Source organism: Babylonia areolata, chromosome 10 (genome assembly GCF_041734735.1).
Source record: "Babylonia areolata isolate BAREFJ2019XMU chromosome 10, ASM4173473v1, whole genome shotgun sequence".
In the NCBI taxonomy this organism is placed as follows: Eukaryota; Metazoa; Mollusca; class Gastropoda; order Neogastropoda; family Buccinidae; genus Babylonia; species Babylonia areolata.
In genome coordinates, this window is record NC_134885.1 from 19835302 (window position 1) to 19860301 (window position 25000).

Genomic DNA, 25000 nt, shown 5'->3' on the forward strand with positions numbered 1-25000 from the left:
ACCAGGAAGGAGTTACGAGACTGAGTGTATCACCACAACCGAATCAGCTGCCCGGCTGGCTAGTCACCCAATCAAAGACAGCCGCCTAATGTCCCTGCAGACCCGCAGGCCATGGTCCAGACTTCATTAACGGGCCATCGTCCTGCAAACCTGCTCATCTCTCAGACTTTCCCCAACCCCTGACAACACTGCCGACTCAGGTTGTGGCCCCTGCCCCCAGGCAAATGGTCCATGATTGCTGCTGTAGGGAGGTAATTGGCTGTCCACCACTGACGAGACACAACACTGACAATTACTGTGGGACGCTGACCTACTATTATACAGGGGAGTCAGATGCCTTACACAGAGCACTTGCTTGTTTTGCTGTAGTCATGACAAAAACTAGTGGCATCAAATGAACGGCAGCCATTACATTCCTCATTCTGTTTTTGTTTTGCTTTTGTACGTTTTCTTCTGTTTTTTTTAAGAAAACAAAATAAACAAGAAAGTCAAGGCCTTCAACTTCAAGACTCACTTGTGATAAACACTGAAAAGAAAAAAAAATCTTATAAAAACTAGTTTGTTGAAATGTGTTCTCTATTCGTTATTATACTTATTAAAGCTTTGCGTTAAAAAAAAAAAGGGGGGGTGGGGTGGGGGGGGGGGCTTCAAAGCAGATACAAACCATGGATATTTGGGTCATTCGGGGTGTGAATGAGTGGTTTTGTACACTGCGCTAATGCAGCATTCAATATTGACATTCAAAGATTATTATTAATTTTGAGCATGTTCGTCTAGCGGGATAAATCGAGAACAGTAATCAAAGTGAAAACGCCGTTTAAATCATGATATTTTGGTATATCTCGGGCATTTAAGAATTTCTTTCAAGTCCGAGGTAAAGGAGGCGTTCCCATCACCTGAAACGCACTGCAATATGTGTCCGATATTTATAGATCTGCAGAAATCCGTGTTCCACAATCATCAAAACTGCGACACCATCCATTCAATTTCTCTTTACTGTTCATTCTAGTTAAATCAGTATCCACTTTAAAATATTCATACGCTGTCAACACGTTGATGATTATTTAAGAAATTCTTTTAATTTGGCGGTAAAAGAGACGTTGCCATCACGTCAGGCTTTGTAACATGTTGTCAAGATCTGCTCAAATCAGTGTTGACAAGGCTGACCTTAGTGAAATGGTCGATTCAAATTTTCTCTTGTGCTCCTTCTAGTTACTTCTATGTCCACTTCAGAATATTCATATGCAGTAAACATGTCAATAATGTGGTTAGAGTCACTGTATGTGTTCTGTTGAGAATTTGTATTTCTTTGATTTTAATTGCGAACAAGAAAACGATGTCTACTTACAAGATGTTCGGGCAGCTGCAAAGGGGTAACAGCTATTTCGGAATTCAGAACCAGCATCAATGAAATAAACCGTTGATGATTCGGAAATACTATTTAATTCAGGAGACGTACAACCTATTATTGGTATGACTGTAAATAATTTTTCTGTAAATAATTTTTTTCCTACTATGTTTAAGCCAAATTTGGTATTGGCAAACAAAGTATTTCCAGAGAAAATGGCAATGGTAAAGCACACACACACACCACAACCAAACACCGGGTTATAACACAGACATTACAAAAAGAAAGAAAAAACATACAGATTGATAGATAGGCAGATAGATGGATGCACACATACATACATACAAATATGTATTCATACATACATAATACATATATGCAGACATGTAGATTGATATAATCATATATAGATTGATAACCAGACAGACAGACTGAAAGACAGATAGATAAATGATAATGGCAAAACAAAAACAAAAAAAAAACAACAACAAAAATACAAACCCCCCAAAAAAGCTGTTAAGTGTAATTTTTTTTTTCTCATATTTTGAACATAAAATATATAAAAGCTGGAGAAAAAAAAAGCTGCAGTGTGCATGCCAATTTTGCCTGTCCACTGCTTACTTCTGCCCTTCCCCTGGAGCATAATACTGTCTGTGGCAAAGGGTCTAGCTTTTTACAGGACTATTTCAATACTTGCTTTAAAAGAAAGCATTATAATTTTCATCGTAAAAATTGTAATTCCCTTCTTGGAAAGACTCATAACCTATGAAAATTATAAATCAAGCTCAATTGTAATAGCATGTTCACGTCTAAAGGATTAATTTTGTTTTTGACACAATCTATTCTTATCAAATTTACTGCTTTTGTTGCTGTTGGCCCAATCTGTAAGACTCTCTGTAAAGTTATATAAATGAATGATAATCATACTGTGTCAGATTTCCCAATTTTTGTCAAGCACACGGATATATACATCACAACAGATTAGTAATTTTGATGAATGATTTATCATAAGAATGTGCTTTAAGTCTCAAAAATTAATTTTGTGTCAAAATTGATTGATTTTGATCCTGATTCACCTTTAGGTCATCTTAACTGTGTTAAAATCAAGATAACCAATAAAAATGAAATAAGAAAATCATTATCATTTCACAACAGAGTTACAGTTTTGGTCCCCTACTACTGCTCTGTGTAAGGACGTCCCACCCCCACTCCCAACCTCCCTTCCCCCTCCCATAGAAACATTCTTTCCATGTCCCCAAATGCAAACACACTGTTCTGCATCAAACTCAGTGCTGTTCAGCAGTTATTCTTCCCACTTTTAACAAGCAAAAAAACCCAAAAAGGCATGAAGTGCAAGCCATAGTCGCTGAAACAAAAGCGTCTCAATCAGGCAGCAGCAACAGCCGTTTTCTCCACACTGTGTTCCATTGATTGTGCCCCTGGAGGTGCTGTTCATCAATCGCATTCTCAAGCAAAAAAGGGCACTTCTACGCTTTCTTCAACTCGGCGACTGCCTCAGAGGCAACTGATTGGGCCAGTCAAAGATATCGCTGGAGCTGTAACATGGTGCAAATGATGATAGACTGTGAGTGTGTGTGCATGTGTGTGTGTGCGTGTGCGTGTGCATGTGTGTGTGTGTGTGTGTGTGTGTGTGTGTGTGTGTGTAAGTGCCAGCATGCATGTGTGCATATGTGTGTGTGTGTCTGTGTGTTTGTCTGAAAGAAAGAGCTAGAAAGAGAATGTGCAAATGACCCCATAATTGTAAAGTGCTTAGAGCCTGGTCTCTGACCAAGGACAGCTGCTATATCAGTATCCATATCAATCAATCAAAGAGAAACAGAAAAGAGTGAGAGACAGACAAAGAGAACTGCCAGAACTGGGAAATATAATGTTCACTGGCCATGGGCCACAATGCAAGCAAAAGGGAACGGAGATCATCTGGAACACAGAGTGCATAATCAAAAACTTGTGCATGTGTGCGTGTGTGCATGCGTGTGTGGTATCCAGACTGATAGATAGAAAGAAAAAATATATGTAGTAACAACTGTCATTCACTGAACTGAAAGATAAAACTACATGTATATTACATAAATAGATAAACATTCATATATCTATCTATCTATCTATCTATCTATCTGTCTGTCTGTCTGTCTGTCTGTCTATCTATCTATCTGAACCACTGTCACCAAATAAAATGACAAAACAACAAGCATATCACACAGGGACCACCATGACTCACCAAAAACAAAACACACAATTAATAGGGTAAATAGACACAAAGACAAAATAACAAGCATATGACATAGGAAGCACCGCGTGTGACTCACCAAAGACATATGACATAGGAAGCACCGCGTGTGACTCACCAAAGACATATGACATAGGAAGTACCGCGTGTGACTCACCAAAGACATATGACATAGGAAGCACCACGTGTGACTCACCAAAGACATATGACATAGGAAGCACCGCGTGTGACTCACCAAAGACAAAGACCAGCACGGGCCCCCCATCCACAGGTTTGACGTTCTCCCCGACGTGCACCACCACCTGCTTCTCCCCCAGACTGCTGTGTCGGCCCTCGCTCTTCTTGCTGCCCCCGCATCCCATCCTCCCCCTCCCCCGCCCTCACTGCACCACCCTGCCTCTCATCCGCCTAGACCACTGGTCTGTCTGTATCGGTTGACCCTCACTGCAGGTCCTAGGTCCAGAGCATTGGTCTGTCTGTATCTATAGACCCTCACTGCAGGTCGTAGTCTTGGAGATCCAGTCTGTCTGTATCTATAGACCCTCACTGCAGGTCGTAGTCTTGGAGATCCAGTCTGTCTGGATCTGTAAACCCTCACTGCAGGTTGTAGTCTTGGAGATCCAGTCTGTCTGGATCTGTAAACCCTCACTGCAGGTCGTAGTCTTGGAGATCCAGTCTGTCTGGATCTGTAAACCCTCACTGCAGGTCGTAGTCTTGGAGATCCAGTCTGTATCTGTAGACCATCACTGCAGGTTGTAGTCTTGGAGATCCAGTCTGTCTGTATCAGAAAGATCCTCACTGTAGGTTGTAGGCCTGGAACACTTGTCTGCCTACTGATGCTCACTGAAAGTTAGTATCTCTCATTGTCAGTTCTGAGAGGATACAGTAAGAGATGATATATCAGACCTTCACTACAGGCTTGGATTCCACAACTGCATGAAAAACTCTATATACAGAATATATTCAGATGAAGTTTAATGCATACAAGAGATCTGTACCAGATCCTCACTGAAGGTTCATATCTACTTTGGCATGATTGCTGAGCGTTCTGATTACTGACAGCAGATCATATACAATCAGATTCATTCTCAATGACGTGGAAACGCTGTATATTCCGATGATCAACACATGTGGGTTATCACAGATCTTGCCAGTCCTGTGTTCCTCACAGCTGACCCCCAGTGAGGATGGTGTGCGTGATTCACTGACTGCTGCCTTCAGTCCACCACAACCATGGGCGACAGCCTGCAATTCACAAACTGTCCCTCCTTTGGTTTGTCATAAACATAAAAAAAAAGAAAGAAAAAGATCTGGTATCATGTGAGAACGATCCGCATGTTTATGGGTGTAGATTGCTGGGTCACATCAATCCTGGCTCAGTCGGGTTTCAGTTCCAACGCTGTCAAACAAACAAAAATGAAAACAAAAAAACTGTAGAGACTAGAATTTGCTTGCCCACGTGCGCGCACACACACACACACACACAAAATACACACACACATACACGCACATATATATGCACATATACTAACAAACACACACACACACACACACACACACACACACAAGTGCACACACACATACACACACATAACACATGCACACTCAAACAAATGCACAAGCGCACATGCATACATGTTTGTACACACACACACAAATGTGTCAAAAAGAGCAAACACATATTCACACACATGCACATCAATATACTCATATATGCTCGCGCCTGTGCCCGCTTATGTGTACACACAAACCCCCCTACACACACACGAAGAGAAAAAAACACGTTTGAATGACATCCCTGACCTCACTGACAATACTGATTCTCAAACTCAAAATCATAACTCAAATTATTGTTTAAAATCAGATTTTAAGTTTTAAGTTTTCACACCACCACACAGTTAAAATAAATCTTCCCTACTAAAATATCATGGTACTTCAACTTTTTTAATCCTCATAAACAATATATTTCAACTTCCCTACAAACTTATGAACCGATACTTTCAAATCCTCAAGGCTCAATGAATCCAGACGAACACTCCTCACAAAAGATACGTTTCAACTTTCCTTAAAAACACAAACCAAACTTTCAGAATCAAACCTTCACTGGGAGAATTCAGACCAAAGGCAGAGCAATACCTCAGCTGGGAGAAACTGATCTGACAGCACTGGCAGAAATCAATACACTGACTGAGCGATACTTGTTGGTGAAATCCGGGGCCAAGGGCGAGTGTCTCCGCAGGCTTAACGGCCTCTGAATGACCTCAATATTTCTAAAATCTAATCAATACAATACATCATATTTCATTAGCTCTCTGTGAGTGCAATTTACATGAAATGGTCAGGCTATACACAAATGTTTTCTGTTACACTTACACATAAAAGAGGAGGGTCACTGGGAAATTTGATGTGATCTGTAAATTGTTTGGAAATTTATCTTAACAGTAAAATGACCTAAAAAAACAACAAAAAACAAACACACACACACACACATAAAATGAAGTTTCTTGTCATGAAACAACCATTTGAAGCATCTTTAACTTTAAGGCTTCTTGTACCATAATGAAACTTGGTCATGCTCAATAAAAAAAAAAACAACCACACACACAGCAACTGAACGCTTGTATAACTAAGTTCAGCAAAGATGTCAGATGCATATGTGAACATATTTCTAGCAACCACGTAATATTCGAATGTCAGAATCTAAAATTTTCTTTGCCAGACTTCACCAAAAGTTCTTTTGAATATGTTATTAACAATTGCAATATGTTATTTGTTATTGCAGAAGGTTTGCTGCATAGTCCTATAGGACATTTGTTATATTTGTTATTGTTGTCTGATGTTGGCGTTTATAACATTTCTATTTTTCCCTAGCACTGTCTCTCCCTATTCACCCTCCACTCCTACACACACTTTCCCCCCTCCCCCTCCCACAACCCCTACCTTGTTGGTTTTAGTTTTGTTTTTTTCCCCATCTAATATCACTTCAAGTGGAAAGACGTTAAACTGAAGACAACACACACACACAAACACACACACACAACTAAGGTTAATTCAGTTTCTACAGGCCGTCTGGCCTATATGAACTGGATAGTTGTAAAATAAGCTTACTGTAGGTGAGTGGAAGATTTCCAAAAATCATGTGTATTTCAAGTTTCCAGCTTCAATTATCTTTTCACTCCTACTGGAGTACGGAGGACTACTAGAAATTAATGTTCTGTGAACAGATAGTTCCATATGACAAAACTTAAATATGCTTGACAGCAGTTGTAATGTTTAGTTTTACTTGAAAGTTTCAAACATTCATATATAAGTTTTTGTACACTGCTGCTTTAAATTCCAGTTGAGCTGTCATGTTTCTACACAGTAGCTGCACTTTAAAATCTGATAGAAAGCGATAATAGTAAAATGGTAAAGCCCATTTGCAGAGAGCAGTATATCTAGGACAGATCAACATGAAATAACATAAATCTTCCATATACTGTCCATTGCATTATTTACAAAAAGGGTAATAGATTCATTGTGTGGTGTAAGATACCCAAATGTAACTTGTGTGATCATTGTCATTACTATCATTGCTAATGCGCGCGCGCACATACACACACACACACACACACACACCAGATTTAATAATGTACCATACAACAGAACGGAAACTTTAATCCCTGCACCTGTTTAAAGTTTCCTACAAATTTACAAGAACCAAACCTTTCAATTCTTCCTTGATCCAAACCAGACACCAGGCTTAAGGTGGGAGAAATGAGTGAGTGGAAGAAATCAATAGTTGGACTGAACGTTACTTTTAACTGCTAACCTCTGTGCAAAGAATTCTGAATGTTGCCTGGCTTCAGGGTCAGTGTGTTACATTATTTTTTTTCAAAATCTGATCAATACAAACAAATCATCTTTAAGAATCTCTGTGATTCACACATGACAGTCTGAACTGAAAATGTTATTTCTGTTCAAATCATATTTAGAAAAAGTAAGGGGTTTTATGAGAAATCAAATGTTATTATTCATTTATCTATGTATTTATTTATCTATCAACTGATTTTTTCATCGTGTTTATTAAACTTTACACAATAAACTGTATAAATATAAATGTATGTCTTTCGTAAAATGTCTGTTTGAAGAAACTTTTAACTGTCATATCATGTCTTTTGTCCCTGTGGTCAGCTTGACCACAGATATAACGGAAAAAAACAACAACAAAAAACTGATTCCTCTACAGAACATTCTATAACAATTAACATATATATCACTGAAAAAAACAAAACGAAAAACAAAACAATAACAACAAAAAACCCATTAAAATTCACAAGCCAAGATCTAGCTGCAGAAGAGTTGTTGCTGGTGTAACAGGTGTTGAAATTGTTGTCATAACCACATACGTACATGTGCATACAAACACAAACACTGTGTATGCGTGCACACACACACACACACACACACACACAGAGTGTATGTCAATCAGAATTATTTTCCTCTTCTTGTAAACCTATATATATGAAACAAAACATCACAACTTCCTTTTTTTCAGTTTTCAGCACAAAAATCTTCTTCCCCTCTCAACATTCTCCCAGCAACCATCAATGGGTTTGTGCACTCCTTCCATCTTACTCACTTGTTTCAAAGAAGCTACCGCCAGAGGTGCATGACAGTTAAACACCATCAACTACTAGTTAACCAGCTCATTTATTTATGAGGTGAAAATGCTAGCCGGCACACACACAGACACAGACACACGAACACATACACACACCTACTGCTTCAATGAATGCCAGTTTGATTGTACCCAAACAAGGGCCAGAAGGGAGCAGGCAAAAATCAATACCAAATATCTGCCAGGTCTGGTCTAGCTTGGTATACAGACAGCACTGGCGCTTAGAAGCTGAGAAAATCTCATGAGGCCTAGAGATACTTGTCAATTACTCAGCATTGTCCTTTCAATAGATCAATAATAATTATCTGCATGATAAATATATCTGATGTATATATGCTTAGTGGCTATGCAGTGTCCACACAAGACAGATGTTGTTTCCATCAAAGATGCTGCCCAGATCAGCCCCCTGTTAAAACCTACATGCTCTTCGGTTTGGGTGGAAGTGTGATATCTCCCCAAATTTGAGTATTTAGTACTTAAAAAAGTATCAACCAACAACCCAATGTGCCAATGTGGATCCATGCAACAAGAATTACATGAAATGCATGTTACATTTTCATGTATCCCATGTCTAACCTTGTCCCTTTTCTTGTCAAAGTTTGATTCAGATAGTGTCTTAAAATTCTTTGGTTCTGTGTGTGTGTATTGTATTGTATTTCTCTTTTTGTCACAACAGATTTCTCTGTGTGAAATTCGGGCTGCTCTCCCCCGGGACAGCGTGTCGCTATACTACAGCACCACCCTTTTTTTTTTTTCCTACGTGCAGTTTTATTTGTTTTTCCTATTGAAGTGGATTTTTCTACAGAATTTTGCCAGGAACAACCCTTTTGTTGCCAGGGGTTCTTTTACGTGCGCTAAGTGCATGCTGCACACAGGACCTCGGTTTATCGTCTCATCTGAATGACTGTGTGTGTGTGTGTGTGTGTGTGTGTATCACTGTATCTGTGTATATCACTGTGTGTGTGTGTGTGTGTGTGTGTGTGTGTGTGTGTGTGTGTGTGTGTGACAACAGGCTGTCATTGCACTTAGTGACTACGATGATAAGCATTACAAATCAGAAAATGATGTATATGTCTTCTCTTTGTACAAAACAACACACACAATTACACAAACACACACAGATACAACACAAGTTTAGACATTAAAATTATCCAACTGTCTGAGCCTATGCCATGCTAAACAATATACAAAACCAAACCAATAAGACTGTAAAAAGATCATCTAACTGCCTGTGCCTATGCGATGCGAAACACTGAGTTCAAGGCTTAACTTCATAGGCCTATAATACACACAAAACAGATCAGGCCTATATACCGCCTGTGCTGCTGTTCAGGCAAGTAACACCACGTGTGTAAGACTTTGCACGTTGCTGCAATCGAGTTTTGAATATCACTGCGCTACTTAGTTTTTAGCCGGGCACATGATTCCAACACACTGCTATCGATCAGCTTGTTTCGGCAATGACAACGACGGCTCATGCAACAGTTCAAGTGACACACTGACACAGGCTGAGACCATCGATGGGAACAAACGCACACCTGTTAAAGCAGCAGTGCCCTTACCTGCGATTCAATGCATCCCTTTTCGCTGGCCATTTCCTAAATTAGCCACGACATGGCAAAATCGCCCTCCTATGGCCAGAGAATCTTGCTGGCTGGCCGACCGCAGCAACAGTGACGGGTGAGAACAAGTTGTCAAGGATGCGCCGCGAAACGCTCACTTCTCTCGGGCGCTGTCAACTATTTACAGTCTGCCCTGATCACCTCAAAGTGCAATTGTTGATAACGTCAATGTCATTGATCAGGAAAATGTGATCGGAAGGAGGAGGAGGAGGAGGAGAAGAAGAAGAAGAAGAAGAAGAAGAAGAAGAAGAAGAAGAAGAAGAAGAAGAAGAAGAACAACAACAACAACAACAACAACAACAACAACAACAACAACAAGACGAACAAGAAGAACCAGAAGAAGAAGAGGACTCGGGAGGGAAACTGACTGGACTGGAGGAGAGCGCAACTTGAAATAGAGAATAGGTATTCATTGAAAGAAAAGCCAACAAATCTGAGTATACATTTGTTGGGAAAAAAAAAGCACCGATTCACCAGTGCCAAACAATGGAAGCCATGTCATCACACTTTGCTATTGGCTTTAATGATGAATCAGCTGCTTGGTCCGTCATCACTGACCACCTCCCCGGCCGCAGGCTCCAGCCCCTCCCCCCGCCACACCGGCACACCCATTAAGTTTATTTTGTCTCACCCCTCCTCACACATGATAATGCACCCACATACTGTATTGGTCTGGTTTATTCATTAGCTGAGTAAGATTAGATATTGGTTTGTCAAACTTCAGTAAGACTTGTTTTATTCAGTAGATTACTTCATTAACGGGCGGAGGGACTCGGCGTAGTTTCCGGACTCAGTCGCCCCCAGTGGTCAGCTAACTCTCGCCCCCTCCGCCGTTTATTGGTTTGTCAAACAAGATTTGTTTTACTGATTTAGCTGATGAATCTTAAAGTCACTTAATTAACTTGAGGCTGGCAAGGGATTTCCCGATCCGGCTATGTGCAAACCTCTCAGTCAGCTGCAGCGTGACTGAATCTCGACCCTTCGTGTGCATAAACACACCGTGACAGTCGGAAAATGAAGTCACATATGAGTTCGATGGGAAAACCCGTAGTGAGCGTGTCAACAATTAAGCAGTGATCTACTGATGAAGACCGAATTTTAAGCCTTTGGCCAGGACGTCTCCAATCATCAGGACCCAGCTCCACCTCTCGTCTACAGTGCTTGGTCCGGTTACCATGCAGGAGCTTATAGATCATGTTTCGTAACGCAAACAAGTAAGGCAGTCCTCAGTGAAACACTGCATGGGGAAAGAAGCCCAGGCGGGCATTGAGGTACTCCGGGCTATTGAGTCACGGTTGCAGTGGATAGGGCATGTGTGTGTGTGTGTGTGTGTGTGTGTGTGTGTGTGTGTGTGTGTGTGTGTGTGTGTGTGCTGATAACGGAAAGCGATCAATCAACTTGTTCCAATGGAATCCTCTCATGGTACGCAAACAAGGTCTGAGACAGGAACGAAGTCCAGACACCGAGGTACTCACTGAGTCATGGTTGCAGTGGACAGGACATGCGTGTGTCGTAGTGTGTGTGCCGGTGGGCTACGTAGCGCGCGCTCGTGTGTGTGTGCGTCAGTGTGTGTGTGTGTGTGGGGGGGGGGGGGGGGGCGCGCATGTGCGTTGATGATCGGGGAGGCGATCAGTCAAATCTCTGTCAATCCTCTCCTCGGAACTGACACACAGCTAGAACAACCCGAATCGCCTGCACCTTGAGCGCCATGCTGATAAAGACTGAAGCAATTGTCGAACGGTAAAGTGTTGATGGATCTAAGTTCAGTATCACTATCGGCACCTGAAGGATCAAGGGTAGAGATCCTTCGATCTCCCAGTTCAGTCACTATCCATCCATCCATCCACCTATCTATCTATCCACACACACACACACACACAAACACACACACACACACACACTCACTCACACACACACACACACACACACACACACACACACACACACACACACACACACTGGCGCACACACACCGTGACACACACACACACACACGCACACAGCACACACACACACACACACACACACACACACACACACACACACACATCAGATACACACACACTGTACACACACACACATAGTAAACACGTGTGTGTATATATAATAGTCGAGTCCTTTTTAGCGTCCAAAATTATTGCACCTGTTAGTGGTTACATTTTCATGGTTTGTGGGACAAAAAAACGGAAAAAAGCAAGATGGTGAAGGTTAGTTAAGTGACTTAATTCGCATCAAAATTGAGGGAAACAATCGGCACAAGATAAGAGTCGAAATCCACTACTAATGGTAATGAACCATTCATCAATCGCACATGCACAAAAATTGCCGGTAAAATAGGTTCCTGAATTCAAGATGCTAAACAGGACTTTACCATATATATGTGACCAACATGAGCAAATGAGAGCTTTTTTAAACACCACCCACCCCGAACACAAATTAATACAGTTTTAAAGGTTACAGGATTTACCAAGACTGTTTTTGGGTGTGTTCTCCTTTACATTGAGGCAGTACAACGCCCGGCTGCTCGCTGTGTGACCCATCGACACAGGAAAACATCCAGTGTTCAAGACATGATGGAGACTCTTCAGTGGCCCCCCTCAAAGAGCGAAGGAGAAAGGCAAGACTGGTTAACTTTTTTAAGTTCCACAGCGGCAGCCTTATCATCAACACATGCCACAAGCCCTCTCAAAATCCTTCAGCATCCACGGCGACCCGAGGATCGCACCCAGCAGCGTACCATCTCTCCAACTGCAGGACGCTGTACAGACATAAATCTTTCTTTCCCCGAACCATAACCAACTAGAACAGCCTTCCAGCTGAGACTGCCCTCAGCCCAACCCTGGAAGGCTTCAAATCCCGAATCTGATCAACTCCCTCCCCCACCCCCATACCTCCCCCCCTCCACACCCATCCCCTGGCCCAGCAACCTCTGCCTCAGGAAACCTCAAAAACACGCAACCCCCCCTTATAGTCTACAGAATCTTCACAATGATGAAGGCGGTAGCCAAGGCAAAGAAGAAGAGATTATGACAATACAAAGACATCTGGACCTGGATTTAATATTCTCTCTCTCTCTCTCTCTCTCTCTCTCTCTCTCTCTCTCTCTCTCTCTCTGTCCAAACATCGATCAGTTGCACTGATGGACGTTTACTTTAGTGCCGCGACAGCCATATCGATCATTACGTAATGTATTTCCGGGCACTACGTCACAATTGGAAAGGACATGATGATTCATGGAGATCTTCTCCTTCTTCTGCGTTCGTGGGCTTCAACTCCCACGTTCACTCGTATATACGCGAGTGGGCTTTTTACGTGTATGACCGTTTTTACCCCGCCATGTAGGCAGCCATACTCCGCTTTCGGGGGTGTGCATGCTGGGTATGTTCTTGTTTCCATAACCCACCGAACGCTGACATGGATTACAGGATCTTTAACGTGCGTATTTGATCTTATGTTTGCGTATACACACGAAGGGGGTTCAGGCACTGGCAGGTCTGCACATATGTTGACCTGGGAGATCGTAAAAATCTCCACCCTTTACCCACCAGGCGCCGTCACCGTGATTCGAACCCGGGACCCTCAGATCGAAAGTCCAACGCTTTAACCGTTCGGCTAGGGCGCCCGTCATTTTTCATGGAGATCAAATTTGAACCTTTCTTTTTTCATCCGATAGGGGTGTAGTACGGCGACAGCCGGTGGTGCGTTGTACAACACTGCATGGTCGTCATGATACTTATATTGTTCGCCAGTTCTGCGTCATTGCAGCAGGTGCTGTCCTGAGCCGCTCTCCCGGATAGATTTTCTTATTTACTTAGTACAAGTGAGATAAAAGGACATGAGCGTTGTACTGCACACCGCCGTCTGAACATGGATTGTCGAACACACATCCTACAAATCATTCTGCGCTGTCTTATGATCGTGTCCAATCGTGGTTTGATAGCTGCCGTAACGGTATCCATTTAGCATGGTTATCACGGTAGACAGTAATTCAGACCTTCACTCTCCCAGGAAAATCTCAACTTATTCATCACATGGAGTGTCACGTGATCAAAACATGGCTGCAGACGACTGAGGCAGTTGCATTTTACAAACTAAATCGCCGACACTGAATTACAGAAGTCGTAGGTTGTCCCTGTCGTTGTAAGTTGACAGTCTGGGTGAAAGTTGTATAGAGTGTAGTTTGCAACACTGACTATTTTTTATGCGGTTTGATTTACATGTGTACATGATTTTCGGGACGAGATATGTCAGTCAGCTGTGATTGTCTCGTGATTGATTTCACTGGCAACCTGTTTCATCTTCACTTCCTTCACTTCCCTCCTCTGTCTCACAAAAATCACAATAGAATGAAGTTCAAAATCCGAAGTAAAGAATAGGGTTGCCCAAAACACAGCTTCTAACATTTGTTATGTTTTTGGAGAGATCGTTGTGGGATGGAAGTAGGAATACAGAACTGGCAGAATTTAAATCTAAGAAAATAACACAAATACAAAAAGTAACGTGATTTATTATTGATTTCATTTTTCTTATTTTTAAGAATCTAAGTTAATATATGGTCAACAGTCATGATGTTTCGAAATGAAACATAAACTGACATTTATTTAGTTCTAATTTTCTGTGTGGTGGGGTACATAAAACAAGTTTACAATCATGCTTGTTTCTGAAGAAAAAAATGTGACATTGTGAATGAGATGGTTTAGTATTTTTCATGCAGAGGTTCAGGAGTTTGTAGCAAAATTTATGGGACAGACACATGCACACATATAAATAACATACAGACACACACAGACATGACACACACACAGACTAGACACACAGACACAGACACACAGATGCGTGCAGATGTGCACACTCACGCATAAACACACACACACACACACACACACACACACACTATTCTCTCTGGTGAGAATCAGAAATTGAGTCTCTACAGGAGATTTTTTTCTTCTTTTTGTTTGGAAGAAAGAAGAAATATTTTCCTTGTTCTTGACAAGAGAAAGAGAGATCCAAGTGAAGTAGAGGATGGGCAAGGTGGGTTGATCAGCTACCACTAGTTCCAGTAGGTTCTTTTAATGTGTTGGTGTTCTTCATTAAGTCTGGCGTGGGCCAGTATTTCTGTATGGGTTTGATAATTAATAGCTGCCTGTACCATTTTATACTACATTGCTTTGGGTCAGAGTGATTGTGTTTAATAAAACAGCATTTCTTTGACATTGGAAAAAAATTTCCCTTTAACCTGAGAAACAGATTTCCTTTGACAAATGATATGAATTTCATAATGGTGAAAAAACCTTTTATAAAGGGTAAGAAATCCTTTAAGATAGGGGAAAATAATTTCATACATTGGGGAAGAAATCGTTTGATCTGCATTTTCACCTTGCTGCAGATCACAGGATGAGTGAGGTGTGGTTGATCTCCGCCCCAGGGGAGAGCACCCCCCAGAAAACCTGGGACACCTTGAACCGTGCCACCAATGCAGAAAACCTCTCGTCCAACTACAAGTTTAACATTCCAGAGCTCAGGGTGAGAGAGCCTTAGCGGTTGGTTTGGTTAATGGTCCCCCTAGCCTTTTACAGCCATCGGGGCAGTGAATTTATATTCATGGTGTCAGCGGTGCATTATGGGAAGGTGGGGCTCATTCCTCTCCCTTGGCCACTTTAACCTTCCCCAGCAAAAGTCAGGTGCCCATTCACACCTGGGTGGAGTGAGGAAGATTGGAGAAAAGCGCCCTTCCCAAGGACACAACCCCATGCAGAAACAGCCTTGAACACTGGTCACTGGTCCAACAGCTAACTGAAGGCACATGTTGTAAACCTGACAAGATGGCGTGGAGAGCCTTGGCCAAAGGAATGATTCAGCGCTTATAGCTTTTAGAGGCATTTGATTGGCTAAGAGCGGACCGGGCAAGACGGCTCGTCTTTTCACTTTTAGCCGCGATTGGCCAAGCAGAGCAAACCGATATGTATATGTATCACCAAACATGGAGTATAATACAAACTCCTCCTTTGAGGGTTAGAACTCTGAATAACAGTAATAATGTTTAAGATGATAATGATTTTACTGTTTAATATTCCTCTGTGTTTGTGATACTACACCTGTTGCTATTTATTATCTTTAGGAGAGAATTATTATCTTGTGTGCACCTTGCTTTGTTTTGTTTTCTTCTGCCCTGCCCTGTCTTTGATAATGATGATTCAGGGGTCAACAATGGGTCAAGTGTCCTGACCCACTCAAACATAATCAGACATTTGTCTTCTTCACACCAAGATGATTGGAACATTGAAACCAGTCGGTCAGCACATTTTTCCATATCAAATCTAAGTTGTTAAACAGCTATGATAAAAATGAACTAAGTATGATCACTCGAAATCAGTGTGTTACAATTAAAAAAATAAATGCACTTTGAAGAAACTTTAGTGGATGTAAATGAAAATGAAGGCTTGAAAATAAGGAATTTGAAAATTAACCTTTCAACACCTGGGTGAAATGGAAGACAGAAAACTTTCTCATGTTTTCTTGCCTTCAGTCCTACCCTGTCTCTGTCTCTCCCTCTCCGATTCTCTCTCTAAACCATTCTGTCAAAAACTGATTTTGAGAAAAGCAGATATTTTCTGACTGGTTTTGTTCATATCCATCATTTCAGTTGACAAGCATTCATTTCCCATTTGCAAACTGTTTTCAAGACTTTCAAAAAGGAACTGTAAGGCTTCGTTTATTGTTTCTCCAACTGACATTCATGGTCACTTTCACGATTTTGGTAGTTTCTTGTTTGAAACTGTTTGACTTGAATGCTCAAGGGGTAGCATCATCTGGTCATTGTTCCAGAATGTCTAACAAAAGATTCTGATCCTCAGGAACCTTTTGTTTTCTTTGGGAAGATGGAGAACAGGTTCCATGCATGGCCAAATCTGCTTGGGCAGAAAAGGAGATGCTTTCCTGACCATCACATGCAGATGATGATGTGTCCTGGTTAATCAAATGCAAAGACATTGGCTGAAACTGGCTATAAGGTTGCATGTCGAAATTTGTCAGAGATGATTTCCAAGCTAACAGAGAAACGCATTGGACAGTGATCTTGCCAATGAAAAGTAATGTGACGTTTGTCCTTTTCAGGAATAAAGTGATGAGGCATTCTCAACCCTTGTCTCTATGGCCTATGCTACTGTACACCCCTGATGATTATGTATTTATTGTGATTATGTGTGCTTTTAGATTTAAGCCTTTAACACTTACAGTAAATAACAGACACACACATGCACAATAACACACACACACACACACACACACACACACACACACACACACATACATATATATATATATATATATATATATATATATATGCACACATGGACACACACACATGCACATACACACGCACGCGTGCACACACACGTGCACACACACACACACACACACACATGCTTGCATGCACACTCACCACATGCATGCAAAAACCCAACCGTGTGTTAAGCTGAAGTTTAATGGAACACAGATTTTCCAACTCCTTTGGGACATGTTTGTATTTCATTTCCCCTTAGTTGGGGAGTTCTGTTTGTTGAGCCTTATCCAGCAGGGTTAAGAATCTGTAATGACTTTGTTCAGAAAGCAGTTATTGATTATCGACAGCTTTCCGTGTGTATCTAGGTCTCTGTTGTCTCAGCCTGTTTGTCTCTGTGGGAGCCTGTCTGAGTTTCTGTCTATCTGTGCTGTCTTCCTCCATGTCTGTCTGTCAGTGCTTCTTTGAGACTGTATCTTTCATTCACTTATTTCTTCTCTCTCTCTCTCTCTCTCTCTCTCTCTCTCTCTGTGTGATTGTGTATGTGGGGAGTGGGAGGTGGGGATGTGTGCAGGCATGTGTGTGTATGTGTGTCTGTGCAGGCATGTGCACACACACAAACACACACACACACACACACATACACACACACATACTCCTACCTCTTTGCAAACAAATCAGGACATGATAAAGAAGCAAAACATTAGTAAAGACATAGAGAAGGTTTGAACACCGGATCACATAATGAGTTGGTGGACATATCGTGTGTGGTGATGTGTGCAGGTTGGCACACTGGACACATTGGTGGGACTTGGGGATGACCTGGCCAAACTGGACATTTACTCTGAAAGGTCAGCTTCAGCTGTACAGACCTGCAGTTCACTGACATGTTCAGTCCCTCCCTCCCTCACTGTCACAGCCTTTAAAACAAGTCTAAAAACATTCCTTTTCAAGCAGTCTCAGGAGAATCAAGGTATCTATTCCTTGCCTGTATTATGTGGGTCCATATCAATTTCTTCCATGGGTGCATGTTTGTGTGCATGTGTGTGTGTGTGTCTGTGTGTGTTTGCGTGTGTGCGCGATAGATTAAACTTGAGTGACTTCCTGCATCAAAATCATTGTCGCTTGGGCTATAATCTGAATCATTTGGCTCCTTCTCACTGTTGCAGTCCATGGAAGCATCCTTCACCATATGCCTCCAACTTTTTGACATTTTCAACGTTAGAATTTAATCAAAGATTGCCAAAGTGCTGTTATCATTATCATTTATAGAAGAGAAAAAAAAGCTTGTGGTATACATATGATCATTGCAGATGGTGAGTGTTGTTGTTGTGGGATGGTTTCAGCGTGACTCGCAAAATCGCCCAGTACCTGGGGGAAGTCCTTGAGGACACCACACCCACACGCGACAAACTGCTGGACAACCTCAAGATTAATGATGGTCAGTAGCTGTCATTGCAAAAGAAACATAAAGGCAAGGCCTTCAAGACTCACTTGTGATACACACTTAAGAAAAAAATACTAATAAAAACTTACAAGAATTAAAAATTAGTTTGTTGAAATGTGTTCCTTATTCATTATTATAATTATTTACAGCTTCGTGAAAGAAAAAGAAAAAAAAAAGAAAGTCTTCAATGCAGATTGGAACCACGGATGTTTGGGTCGAAAAGGAGTGGTTTTACCCACTGCACAAACGCGGGTTCAACGTTGATGTTCAAAAATTATTATTTGAGCATGTTCTTTTTGCAGAATGAATCAACAGTGTCAATCAAAGTCGTAACGCTGGTTTATTTTATATTATTTTGGAATGTATCGGGCATTTAAACATTTCTTTCAAGTCCAAGGTAAAGGAGACGTTCCCATTACCTCAAAAACTCTTGTTTTTGTAAATCTGCAAAGATCCATGTTTGACAAACTTTGTCTTTCCACTCACTGAGAAACTACGCTGGACACTGTCCATTCAGTTTCTTTTTTCTGTCATTCTAGTTAATAAAGTATCCACCTTAAAACATTCATATGCAGTAAACACGTCGGTGATTACTTAGGAAATTCTTTTAATTTGACGGTAAAGGAGACGCCGTCCCTTCAGGGTTTGGAACATGTTTAGTCTGACCAGTGCTGTGTAGACGAGGCAGTGAAATGGTCAATCCAAATTTTCTTTTCAGTTCATTCTGGTTAATTCAGTGTCCACTTTAGAATATTCATATGCAATAAACAGGTCAATAATGTAGTTAGTGTCACTGTATGTTTTCTATCCAGAATGTGTATTTCTTTGCTTTTAATTGCGAACATGGAAAACGATGTCATGCCTTCTCATCAAGCACAACCTACCTTATAGCAAGTCAGTCATAAGCGATTTTTGTAATTTTTGGATTTTGGACCGAACCTTAATGAAATAAAACTGTTAATGATATGGAAATACGGCTTAATTCGGGAGACTTACAACCGATTATTGGTATGACTGTGAAGATTTTTTTCATACTATATTTAAGCCAAATTTGGTATTGGCAGAAAAAGTATTTCCAGAGAAAATGGCAATGTTAAAGTTTACCACAGACACACAGACATACACACACACATATCCGAACACTGGGTTATAACATAGACTTGTGTAAACAAAGTGAGTCAAAAAGAGTAAAAAATAAGTAAAAAGTTAAAAATCTTGTTCTTGATTAAATCTGGCTTGTAGTTTTGTAGCTGGTTGGGTCCAGTGGTTTTGGGACCAGTCGTTTTTTTTAGTGAGTGTTTTTTTTTTCAGCTTCTCTGCAGCGTGAGGGTTGAGTGTGTTTCACTCTGTGTGTGTGTGTGTGTGTGTGTGTGTGTGTGTGCATGTGTGTGTGTGTGTGCATGTGTGTGTGTGTGTGTTTGTGTGTGTGTGTGTGTGTGTGTGTGTTTGCATGTATGCACGCACACATGCATGTTTGAGTGTGTTAAAGACTGTGTGAATGTCACGGAATAATAAATGATAACAAAACCAAGACCAGAGCATGTATAAATCTTTTGGTGATGAATTATACAATGCATACAGTCATTCATGAAAGATATCAAATGGGCATATTAAGTTGACAGGCATAATTTTAAAAAGCTATGGAATATTACAAATTTGTGCATAAATGGGCACCATGTTCATGCATTGTACATGATTAAGCTTTACAATATCACATGGAACCAATATGTTCATGAATGTTTATTGTTCTGCCTATATGATGTATATCATTCTGATATAGAATTATCAGAATTCAGAGCAACATTATGTTATAACTGCCAGATTAATGAAGTGTATTAATTTCATATCTGTATACTTTTTTTAGATTTACAAAATTTTTTAATTTTGTATCTGTAAACATTCATCTGAATATAAAATGTTAAAAAAACAACAACACCCAAACCCAAGACAGTACTGGTGTCTGTGATTCCAGTAATTTTCACATGCTGTCAGCTGTGACTGGCTTGGGTTGTAGACAATACAGCCCCTGGTGGAGAGCCCATGGAGAGAAGCTGACACCCCCACCCCTCCCCTCTTTCGCCTTTGGCGTCATTCATGTTTTGTCTTGTCCCTCTCATTTTAGACTGTGTGTTTTCTTCTGAATCAAGCCAGTTCGTTTTATACCACCTTTTCACCGTCACTCCAGCTGGCTGAAAAGACTCTTGAGATTGAGATGACAGCTAGTGAGAATGTGCTGGAACAGGAGATGCTTCTTGTGTACTGTATTTTAAGGACTGTATGGTGATACCTATGTGATGTATGGCTAAAATGTGTCAAAAGGCTGTAATGAATCAGAATTTTTATCGGGGTTGACCTTTGAACCCGGAAGTATGATATCTATGGTGATGAAAACGAAGGACTGTTCCATTAACTGCTGCTTCAAATTGCACTCATATTTGTAAGAGCAGCTGATGTCTGAAGGAGAACATGATTTCACAAAAACTGGCACTTTTTTGTAACAACGGTCACACAGGGATTCAAGAAGGTGAAGATGGACAGATCAGAATGCAAGCAGATGACATGTGAAGAGAGATTCAATGATGACATCATGTCCTTCACATTGACCGAAGGTGTTAACATAACTGCAGCAGTGACAGCGATTGACCCATCAATGTGGAGGCTGCGTGTCTTACAGTCCAAAACGCCTTGTAGTCAGTAAAATATGGAGTGTGGCTGTTGGGTATAACAATAAGCATGGCTGTGCTGTGGGTGTGCAGTCAGTCCAGCCAGCTACCTGCACAGGTTCGCCTGGGATGGGGCCAAGTTTCCCATCAAGCTTCAGCTCAAGGCTCTGTCAGAAATGATTGGCAAGGTAAACAGGGTGGGATCCTTGGGGGAGAAAGGTGTGTGTGTGTGTGTGTGTGTGTGTGTGTGTGAGAGAGAGAATGCAAGTGAGTGAGTGTGTGTTTGTGAGAGAGGGGGACAGATAGAGACTTTTGACTCAGAGGTTCTAATGACATGGCTGAATGCTTCATCATATTTTTTTTACATAACGAAACTTTATCATAAAGAATTGAATACAGTGGGAACAAAATTTGATACCGGAACGAAACAAAAAAAGGTCTGTCCAGAGAAAGAGAGAGACCAAAGGAGCGCACACTCAGCATTCAAAGAATGTCCCCTGGTGAAATTCTCATGAAAAGTCCACTTTTATAGAAAAAAACAAATACATCTCCTGACGGAAAAAAGGAAAGAAAAAGAAAAGGTTGCACTGCATTGTGGTGACTTGCTTTCTCAGGGGAGAGCAGTCTATATTGCACACAGAGAAATCTGTTGTGACAGAAAAGGAATAGAATCACTTAAGATTGTGTGTTAACAGCAACAGTAACAGATAGGTTGAACTATACTTGCTTAATTATTATTGCTCTGAAGTGCTGCTTATTTCAAAACTGATTTATTCAAGTGGCTGTTTTTTTGTCGTCTTTTTTTTAAAATGACTGACTTCATGTTGTTTATAGCCCAGCTGACAATAAGGGCCATAGGGATGACTGACTTTCAAAGAGTTGCTTATTTCAAATCAACTTAAATTCAAGTGGCTGCTTATTTAAAAAAAAAAAAAAAAATGACCTTCATTAAAGTGGCTGTTAACTTTGAAACAGACTTGAAATCCTGCCCTCCTCCAGCCCCACCCCATGATTTCATCTGCAGTCTCCCATGATTTTTGTTTGTTTTTGTTTTATTTTTAATGTGCTTCTTGTGGTTGAGTTGTGTTTTTTTTGGGTGTATTTCAGCAAGTGAGCCAGGCAGAGTCTGACCTGAAAGCCAAGGCCAACGCCTACAACACACTGAAGAGCAACCTGCAGAACCTGGAGCGCAAAGCCACGTGAGTTGTGGATGGTTCTGTTCTTCATTTATGTCTTATTTTGTTTTATCTTAATTTATTGAGTATTTATCTGCTTTTATGAATGCATCCAGTTTCAAGCCAGTGTTCACTACTGAAGGGGTTGGTAGAAGAAAAAGAGATTTTTTAAGACATTATAAATGATTACAAAAAAATCATGCAGAAACGAACAAACAAACAAACAAAAAATGTAAGTTTATGAATTATCAGCATAAGTTTTCTGTTTTTCAGTAACACAATTCTGAAAGGAGCAGTTCTGAAAGGGGAGACAAATTCCTCTTTCTAGTCAAATTAACTTTCATCGAGCAAAAGAAAGATGTGGAAAGAATTTCAGGTCTCAGTAATGAAAGACTATGTGTGTATTTGATGTGTTGTGTGTGTGTGTGTGTGTGTGTGTGTGTGTGTGTGTATGTGTGTGTGTGTGTGAGAGTGTGTGGCATCAGCCAGGCTGAGAGATGCAGACACCTGCAGTGTTGGTCAGGAAATTTAAGCAACATGCCCAAAGACGCATCTGTAAAGTGGATGACCCTTGACTGTGTGGCCCCAGTCTTCCCATTAGAGCCCATAGCACACTCAGCTCTTGGCTGAAAACCCCCCACCTCTGATGGGGCTGGAACCTGCATCCTTCCAGTTATCAGTCCATGACATGACACTAAGTTGACTAACCACTTTGCCATGGTGGCTGGTAGATCTTGTGAATTTCATTTGTTGATCTCTGATGGGGGGTGGGGTGGGGGGATCAGGGGGGGTGGGGTAATACAAACCCAGGTTCTGTGTGCAGCATGCACTTGTTGCACTGGAAAAGAACATTAGCAATATAAGTGTTTTCCTCTGGCAAAATTCTCTGGAAGAAATCCACTCTGATAGGTACATGAATATATATGCATGCACACAAGGCCTGACTAGCACGTTTGGTAATGCTGCTGTCATGCATCTGTCTAGTAGACATGGTGTGGTGTATATGTGTTTGTATCAGTGTACGTGGTGTGCTGTATATGTATTTGTATCAGTGTACATGCTGTGGTGTATGTGGATTTGTATCAATGTACATGCTATGGTGGATGTGGATTTGTATCAATGTATGTGCTGTGGTGTATGTGGATTTGTATCAGTGTATGTGCTGTGGTGTGTGTGGATTTGTATCAATGTACTTGCTGTGGTGGATGTGGATTTGTATCAGTGTATGTGCTGTGGTGTGTGTAGATTTGTATCAATGTACGTGCTGTGGTGTGTGTGGATTTGTATCAGTGTACGTGGTGTGGTGTGTGTGGATTTTGTATCAGTGTACATAGGTGTGGTGTGTGTGATTTTTATCAGTGTACGTGGTGTGGTGTGGTGGATTTGTATCAGTGTACTTGGTGTGGTGTGTGTAGATTTGTATCAGTGTACGTGGAGTGGTGTGTGTGGATTTGTATTAGTGTACGTGGTGTGGTGTGTGTAGATTTGTATCATTGTACGTGGTGTGGTGTGTGTGGATTTGTATTAGTGTACGTGTGTGGTGTGTGTGGATTTGTATCAGTGTATGTGGTGTGGTGTGTGTGGATTTGTATCAATGTACGTGCTGTGGTGTGTGTAGATTTGTATCAATGTACGTGCTGTGGTGTGTGTGGATTTGTATCAATGTACTTGCTGTGGTGGATGTAGATTTGTATCAGTGTACGTGCTGTGGTGTGTGTGGATTTGTATCAATGTACGTGCTGTGGTGTGTGTGGATTTGTATCAGTGTACGTGCTGTGGTGTGTGTGGATTTGTATCAATGTACGTGCTGTGGTGTGTGTAGATTTGTATCAGTGTACGTGGTGTGGTGTGTGTGGATTTGTATCAGTGTACATGGTGTGGTGTGTGTGGATTTGTATCAGTGTACGTGCTGTGGTGTGTGTAGATTTGTATCAGTGTACGTGGTGTGGTGTGTGTAGATTTGTATCAGTGTACGTGCTGTGGTGTGTGTAGATTTGTATCAGTGTACGTGGTGTGGTGTGTGTGGATTTGTATCAGTGTACGTGGTGTGGTGTGTGTGGATTTGTATCAGTGTACGTGGTGTGGTGTGTGTGGATTTGTATCAGTGTACGTGGTGTGGTGTGTGTGGATTTGTATCAGTGTACGTGGTGTGGTGTGTGTGGATTTGTATCAGTGTACGTGGTGTGGTGTGTGTGGATTTGTATCAATGTACGTGGTGTGGTGTGTGTGGATTTGTATCAGTGTACGTGGTGTGGTGTGTGTGGATTTGTATCAATGTACGTGGTGTGGTGTGTGTAGATTTGTATCAGTGTACGTGGTGTGGTGTGTGTGGATTTGTATTAGTGTACGTGGTGTGGTGTGTGTGGATTTGTATCAGTGTACGTGGTGTGGTGTGTGTAGATTTGTATCAGTGTATGTGGTGTGGTGTGTGTGGATTTGTATCAGTGTACGTGGTATGGTGTGTGTAGATTTGTATCAGTGTACGTGCTGTGGTGTGTGTGGATTTGTATCAGTGTATGTGGTGTGGTGTGTGTAGATTTGTATCAGTGTACGTGGTG

General features: G+C 41.2%; 2 protein-coding genes across 2 annotated transcripts in view; one reads left to right on the forward strand and one right to left on the reverse strand.

The window, feature by feature from the left end:
* LOC143286307 (uncharacterized) overlaps positions 1-3958 on the reverse strand; it is a 35347-nt gene extending 31389 nt beyond the window's left edge. Inside the window, exon 1 of the mRNA XM_076593845.1 lies at positions 3832-3958. Coding sequence (XP_076449960.1) covers positions 3832-3958 — 127 coding nt within the window. The remainder of the gene's footprint in view (positions 1-3831) is intronic.
* A 9956-nt stretch (positions 3959-13914) lies between these two features.
* The window catches only part of LOC143286872 (V-type proton ATPase subunit C 1-B-like), a 20068-nt gene continuing 8982 nt past the window's right edge, over positions 13915-25000 (forward strand). The window contains exons 1-6 of the mRNA XM_076594766.1: positions 13915-14018; positions 15265-15401; positions 17941-18008; positions 18504-18598; positions 21361-21455; positions 22375-22466. Coding sequence (XP_076450881.1) covers positions 15273-15401; positions 17941-18008; positions 18504-18598; positions 21361-21455; positions 22375-22466 — 479 coding nt within the window. The 5' untranslated portion in view covers positions 13915-14018; positions 15265-15272. The remainder of the gene's footprint in view (positions 14019-15264; positions 15402-17940; positions 18009-18503; positions 18599-21360; positions 21456-22374; positions 22467-25000) is intronic.